Source organism: Stomoxys calcitrans, chromosome 3 (genome assembly GCF_963082655.1).
Source record: "Stomoxys calcitrans chromosome 3, idStoCalc2.1, whole genome shotgun sequence".
Taxonomy (NCBI): domain Eukaryota; kingdom Metazoa; phylum Arthropoda; class Insecta; order Diptera; family Muscidae; genus Stomoxys; species Stomoxys calcitrans.
Window position 1 is genome coordinate 8722962 of NC_081554.1, and position 7745 is coordinate 8730706.

A 7745-nucleotide genomic window follows, 5' to 3' on the forward strand; every position below is an offset into this window, starting at 1 on the left:
CGAAATCTACTCCCGAATACCTTTCATTTGAGCCCCACATTGAAATGAACGTCCAATATGTCTGTTGGGGGAGTTTTGGGGTTGGGGCGGCCCGATGGGTACTTAGACTTCATTTTTAATACCATATTTGTATTCTACTCTCCAATATCTTTCATTTGGTACCTATATTGCACCAATGGTTCCACTTTTGAATATGGGGTTTATTTTAGGCATAAGGGGGAGGGTCCGTCCCCCTTCCGATACCGAAAAATTATATAGCGTATGCTTCCTTTCAGACCAACATAAAATTTCGAGAAAATCGGTTCTGCAGTTTTTCAGTCTATACGGAACAAATAAACCGAGTCCCATATATCCGTGATTGGCTAATGTGTACATTTTGGGCGTTTTTGGGGGGTGGAGTAACCCCCTATACTTTGACATGAATTTGTATGCCAGATACGTTATCTACTCCCGCCTACTTTTCGTTTGATACCCATATTGTCGTTATCGGTCCCCTTTAGATTTTGGGTGGTGTTTTTGGGGTAACGGTGAAGGGTTCGCCCCCTTCCGATATAAATAAATTATAAAGCCTATTCCTACTTCCTGACCATATTCGTAATCTACTCCCTAATACCTTTCATTTGAGTCCCATATTATCGTAATCGTCAAATAAACCTATTTTAAGGGGGTTTTGGAGAAGGGCTTTTGTCTGGAAGGAAACATAGGCTATATAATTTTTGGATATCGGATGGGGGGGAGGTACCTCCCCCTTACCCCAACAACGCCATCCGAAACCAAAAGTGGGCCGATAGGAACAATATGAAAGGTATTGGAGACTAGAAAACGAATATCGTTCTTAAATATGGGTCCAAGTTCCCAACGGGCCTCTCCAACCCAAAAACTCCTCTAAACAGATATATTCGACGTTCATGTCATGTCAATGTGGTCCTTAAATGAAAAGTTTTCGACAGCAGATTACAAATTTGGCATACAAAATTAGGCCCAAGCAATGGGAGGTCGCCTTACCCCCAAATGGGAATATCAGCCGACCATGGCTATACGGGATTCAAATGAAAGATATTTGGGAGTAGATTAAAAATATGACATTAAAATTTGCGTTCATGTCAAGGTGGCTCTTTTCCTCCCAAAAATACGTCGAATAGATTAATTGGCCCATTATGGCAATATGGGACAAATATAGCATAACAAATTAGTTTCAAGTAATGGGAGGTCGCTCCACCCCAAGTACCCCCAAATGGGCTTATTAGACGACCATGTCTATATGGAAGTCAAATGAAAGGTATTTATGAGTAGATTACGAATATGGCATTAAAATTTGTATTCAAGTCTAGGTGACGCTTTTCCTTCCAAAAATAAGTCAAATAGGTTCATTGACCCATTTTGACAATATGGGACTCAAATAAAGGGTATTTGAGAGTAGAAAACGAATTTCATATCCAATTTTGGAGGCAAATTTTTGGGGGTGCTACCTAAAGCAACCCCTTAACTGAACTTCATTTCCGATTATAGCAATATGGAGCTCATATCAACGGTATTTGGGAGTAAAGAACGAATTTGATATTTATTTTCAGAGCAAAGTGCCGGTGGCCACCCCAGCCCAAAACACCCTCCATACGGTTCATATTTACCGACCATGGCTTTTGGGGCTCACATTAAATGGATTTGGGAGTGCAGCACGAATTTGATATCCATATTTGAGTCGAAATGTTTGAGGTGCCATCCCTCTCCTAAAAAAAGCACTTTTCATTACCCTTATTAAAAAAAACAAAAACCGATATGAGATCTTTACTTCTCAGCCTCTAGAGGGGGCAATTCGTATCCTATTTGACTGAAATTTTCCACTTCCAACAATCCCGCCAAGTATGGTCCAAATTGGTTCATAACCTGATAGAACTCCCATATAAACCGATCTCGGATCTTGACTTCTTGAGCCACTTAAGGCACAATTATTATGCTATTTGGCTGAAATTTAGCATAAAGTGTTTTGGTTTCACCATCAACCACTAGGTTCGTAACCTGATATAGCTCCCATATAAACCGATCTCGTATCTTGACTTTTTGAGCCTCTAGAGGCCGCAATTATTATCCGATTTGGCTGAAATTTTGCACGAAGTGTTTTGTTCTAATTTCTAACAATTGCACTAATTATAGTTCAAATTGGTTTAAAACTTGTTATTGGTCTCGTATAATCTGATCTCGGATCTTGAATTCTTGAGCCTCTAGAGGCCGTATCAAGCCGCATTTATTATCCGATGGGGGTCAGTGGTCGTATTCTCTGTCTAGGTGCTTGCAGAAAATATCCTTGGTCTGCTCGTCCTTGTCTTCCATCGGGGCAAGGGCACAAATAAGGCTGATGTTGAAAAATTTTGCTTCTATGTGGATTGTGGCTAGTTTCTCATCCACCGGAGTAAAGTTGGAGACAGGGTGTTTCAGTCTCCTACTAACCACAAATCCGCAGTCAAATTCAAGCCTCGTGTCTTGGCAGCTATAGTGTAGTTTGTCACCGTTTGGTGTTGTTGTGACGCCATTCCCAGTCCAACGAATATGTGATGCCGGTTTTGACGAAATTTGACATAGGTTTTTAGACTATTTTTTTATAGAATACATGGCAGACTTTGATTTTCCACCCTTCCACATATTGCGTACTTTACATTAATTTATGAAGTTATGAGGGTAAATTTTTTTTTTTATTTTACATAAAAAGGCAGTTGTATAATTTTAAGCTACAGTCTCGTTTTTTTGTTAAATTTTAACCCTCTCGGAAATGTTTGAGATAATGTTTTTTTCTTAACTCTTCGAAATATCGAACAACTACTTAACATCCACCACGCAATCTCCATAGCAAGGTGGGGGAGTTTCAGGTCTCGGTGCTGATGGGTTATATTCCTGAGGCTCTGGGCTAGAGGCCTCTCTGGAATTCTGACGATCCGCAAGATGTTGGCTCAAACGGTTGTTGAACAAATTGCTGCGACTTAAACGTCTTATTAGAGTGGCCGTATTTTGATTGATGCTTCTATAATATTGGCGTCTGGCAGGACGACCAAATAGTCGTGAAAGGAAATTTTCACCTACAGGTCCTTCGTAGCGCACCAAAGCAGGACGAGCAGGGGGATTAGGGGCTCGTCGGTGGGGCTGCCTACGGCTAGCAGGAGGCAATTGCTGGCGCGCCATAGGTTGAGAGGTGAAATCGTCAAGTTCTTGATTGGCAATATCAGGGCGGTGTGCTTAAAAATACCAAAAATAAAAAACTGTAACATTTTGGAAAATTGTTGCATACATGTATGCACCTACCCCTTATGTGGGTCTTGCAAGAACTTTTCACGCATAAAGCACAGCTTAAAATGCTTATAATGAGAGCTATACCACATGCTGCTCCCAGAAAGAAGGAAAATTTCGCCTCATTGGAGGTAAACGCATCCAAAGCTCGTTTTTCATGTCGGGCAGTGTTGAGCTCGACAAGGCAGTGCCTATAACTTTGACAAAGTCGAAACTTTTGTGCTTCACAGAGCACCTCATCCGGGGCAAAACGTAGCCATTCACTGCTGGCCAGATATCCATCCTCAGCCTCAGATGAGTCAAGATCCAAGTGTTCGTCTTGGTCGATGTCTTCTTCACTGTCCAGAGTCAAATGCCATTGCTTTAAAAGATTAGATTCTTCATCATCTTCTTGCTCCACTCTTTTTCCCATAGCAGGTGCCATTATCATTTTTTGGTATTTTTCATTGTTACCCAAAGACTCAATGGGGCTAATGATTTCCGTTGACTCCAACTGGCATTGTTCTACCACAACAGTTATGCCTTGGCTTTTCAGCAAATCTAAATTCTCCCGAATCTGTTGACTACATTTAAAAGGATTGTGAGATAGATTTACTCTCTGCAAATGCCGAAAGCCTATGAAATCATTGGCATTGAAGCTATTCAAAAGATTTTGTGATAGGTCCAGTTCTCTCAGATTGGGCAAGGCTGAGAACATGGACTCATGAATGTAAATCAATTGCGAATTTCTCAAATTGATTGCCGTCAGCGAAGAGCTCTTCAACAAAGGTTTGGTGGACAAGGTCGTGAATTTATTGCCCTCTAGGTTGAGTTTAGTCAACAGACGATTCCTTTCGTATAAACGCTCATCCATATACTCGAGACGATTGTAGGAGAGATCTAGTTCCATGAGGCGCCCAAGATGGGAAAAAGAATACAAATCCAAGGCTTGAATTGCATTGTGGGAGAGATTGAGATATTTGAGGTGAGAATATTTCTAAAAGAGAGGGGAATTTAAAAGGCATTACAAATTATGAATCACTTGCTATATAAAGAAGAACAACCTGCAATGATGTGTTTTCTATAGCGGCAATTTCATTGTAGCTTAAGTCCAGAATTTGCACATATTTGGGGGCATCAATTTCAGCACTTATAAGTTTTTTAGAGCTTTAAAAATGCATGAGGTATTTCACTTGTTCGAATTAACTTAAGGTTGTCTTTGTTTCTTACCTACATTGAGCCCTATTTAAATTGAGATATAAATCGCATTTACAAAATCTTGGGCAAGCATTAGAATCTGCTCGTACCAAAGCCAGCTGAGCCACAATAATGCCGAAAATTAGTACTTTTGCCATTGTCACCAGGTTTTGAACTGCAATTTGTTTAACTATTTTTTGTTTTCGTTGATTCCTCGTTTAGTGAAATTCATTGAAACACTGATAGCTTTCGTTCATTGTGTTTCTGTTATTGAAATTTTTATTTTGATTTTTTTTTTGTGTTCATGCTTTGTTTTCGACGTAAGAAACACGACTAAAATCCCTGGTCTTACTGCGATGGGCCAATGAGTAATCGTTGCCTTCGAATTTCCAAAAGTGTTGAAAGACTTTGGTGTAGAATTCAACGACCACAAAGTTATGCTACTGCAGTGGATGCAAAGTGGGAAATATTATAAACTCAAACAATTACGGACGGACAAAAGTCGGGTAGAAATTCGGCAACATTATTGTATGATAGTTTTATCTAATAATAAACACCAAACGGTGACTAACTATACTATAGCTGCCATAACACGAGGCATGAATTTGGCTGTGGATTTGTGGTTAGTCGTAGACTGAAACACCTTTTCTCCAGCTTTACTCCGGTGGATGAGAGGCTAGCCACAATCCGCATAAAAGCTAAATTCTTCAACATCAGCCTTATTTGTGCCCATGCGCCGAAGGAACACAAAGAAGAGCAGACCAAGGATATTTTCTACGAGCGCCCAGAGAGAATATGACCGCTGCCCCGCCCATGATATTAAAATCGTTCTGGGAGATTTTAATGCGAAGATAGGGAAAGAAGACATTTTTGGTCCAACAGTCGGAAAGTTTAGCCTCCACAAGATAACGTCCAGTAATGGGTTGAGGCTGATAGATTTCGCCGCGGCAAAAAACATGGTAGTTAGTAGCACCAGATTTCAACATAAAAATATTCGAGAAACCAAATTGATCACGTTGTGATAGATGGAAGGCATTCATCCAGCGTGTTAGATGTACGATCCATCCGTGGAGCGAATATAGATTCGGATCATTACCTTGTTGCAGCAAAGGTTCGCACCCGTTTGAACATGGTGAGGAAAGTACGATCTGACACTGCACGGAAGCTGGACATTGAAAAGCTACAAACACAACAAATGGCAGCGGCATACTCCACTCGACTGACCTAACTGCTTGATGAAAGCACTCTTTGTTCCGATGATATAATGGCGCAGTGGCAAACTATTGCCCACTCAAACATCAAGCCGATGGTTTTGGTGCAGGCACATCCTCCTGCAGAGACAAAGAAGGAAATCTGGCAACTGACACAGATAACATGCTGAGCATATGGAAAGAACATTTTTCCCAACTGCTAGTGTCGGACGTTGGCGTCGAAGTGGATAACGCAGAACCAATCCCTGACGATGGTATGGAATGTTTACCTCCTAGTCAGAATGAGGTCCAAATAGCAGTGACCCGACTAAAGAACAACAAGGCAGCAGGAGCCGAGGGGTTACCCACTGAACTATTTATGATCGGTGGCGACATGCCGATAAGGCGTATGCATCAGCTTATCTGCACAATCTGGCTAGAAGAACGCATACCCGAAGACAAGACGGAATGTGCCAACTACAGAGGAATAAGTCTTCTACCCATCGCATACATGATACTCTCGAGTGTAGTGTGTGATAGATTGAAACCTAAAGTCAATGAGATATTTAGGACCTATCAATACGGCTTTAGACCTGGTAAATCCACCTTGGTGCAGATTTTAACACTGTGCCAAATCCTGGAAAAGAAGTGAAAAGGACAAATAGCACTTACCATCTCTTTGTTGACTACAAAGCCGCCTTTGATACTTCTTTACGTTCAAAGGTATTTCAAGCCATGTCTGAGTTTGTTACCTCTCTTTTAAGTGATTTAGAAATTATATCGGCAGATCGGCCGATATAGCAGCTATATCTAAAAATCGTCCGATCTGAACAATATATGGGTCGCATGTGATGAGGCTTAAAACATCGCACTTTTCGGGTAATAAATACAGCTTTTATGGGTCACTTAATCGGCAGATCGGTCTATATGGCAGATATATTTAAGTATGGTCAGATCTGACCTATACTTGGGTCGGATATTGGGAGCCGTATTACAGGCTCCTGCTCCGCTGCGCCTTCTTTAACTCTCTAATATCTATTTATCGTGGGGACACTTCGCCCTGAATGTGATTATCGTGCTACTGTAGCCTGTGTCCGCCTATGACGCTGAACGCCTGCGTTCGAATCATGGCGGAACTTCGGACAAAATGTAAAGCGGTGGTTATCCCCTCTTAATGCTTGCGACATTTGCGAGTTACCATACCATGCATGGTCATGTAAAAAATTCTCACCAAAGAGGTGTCGCAGGTGTCGTGCGGCATACCGTATGGGCTCGGCTTTAAAATAAATATCAACCCCAAATACCTTTCATATAAAAGGGGGGTATTTTGGGGTGGGGGGGGGGGGGGGGGCTCTCCAAACACATGGCTCTATATTGCCGTGATTGGTCTATAACTAAACTATTACGAACTAATCGCATTACCAATCTCCGAGATCTGGTATTTTTGAAATCAGGGGAGACATTTCGACTTAAATATGCTCCATATTGCTATAGTCGGAAACAAAATTCAGTTTAAGGGGTGATTTAGGGCGTACCCCTAAAATTGAATATCAAATTAGTTTTCTACTCTCAAATAACTTTCATTTGAGTCCCATATTGCCGTAATGGGTCAATTAATCTATTCGACGTATTTTAAGGAGGAAAAGAGCAACCTTGACTTGAACGCAAATTTTAATGTCATATTTTTAATCTACTCCCAAATATCTTTCATTTCAATCCTATATAGCCATGGTAGGCTGATATGCCCATTTGGAGGTGAGGCGACCTCCCATTTCTTGGACCTAATTTTTTATGCACAAATTTGTAATCTACTGCTGGATACTTTTCATTTGAGTCCCATATTGATAGGAACGTCGAATATTTCTGTTTGGAGGAGTTTTTGGTTTGGGGCGGCCCGCTGGACCCAAAATTTAATATGATTTTTATTTTCCAGTCTCCAATACCATCCATTTGATACCCATATTGTGCCCATCAGTCCTCTTTTGGATTTGGGTGGCGTTTTTGGTGTAAGGGGGAGCGTCAGCCACCATCCGATATCTAAAAATTATATAAACTATGTTTCCTTTATTTTTATTCTACGGAACAAACAAACAAACCGAGTCC

The 7745-nt window shown here is 41.0% G+C and overlaps 1 protein-coding gene across 1 annotated transcript; it reads right to left on the reverse strand.

Moving 5' to 3' along the window:
- Window positions 1–2568: 2568 nt before the first annotated feature.
- Window positions 2569–4723, reverse strand: LOC106091918 (matrix-remodeling-associated protein 5). The gene is made up of 4 exons (XM_013258624.2): window positions 4486–4723; window positions 4320–4422; window positions 3292–4252; window positions 2569–3224 (listed from the first exon to the last, which is right to left on the reverse strand). The coding sequence occupies exons 1-4, from the start codon at window positions 4608–4610 to the stop codon at window positions 2812–2814; spliced, it is 1602 nt and encodes a 533-aa protein (XP_013114078.1). The 5' UTR covers window positions 4611–4723; the 3' UTR covers window positions 2569–2811.
- Window positions 4724–7745: the final 3022 nt, after the last annotated feature.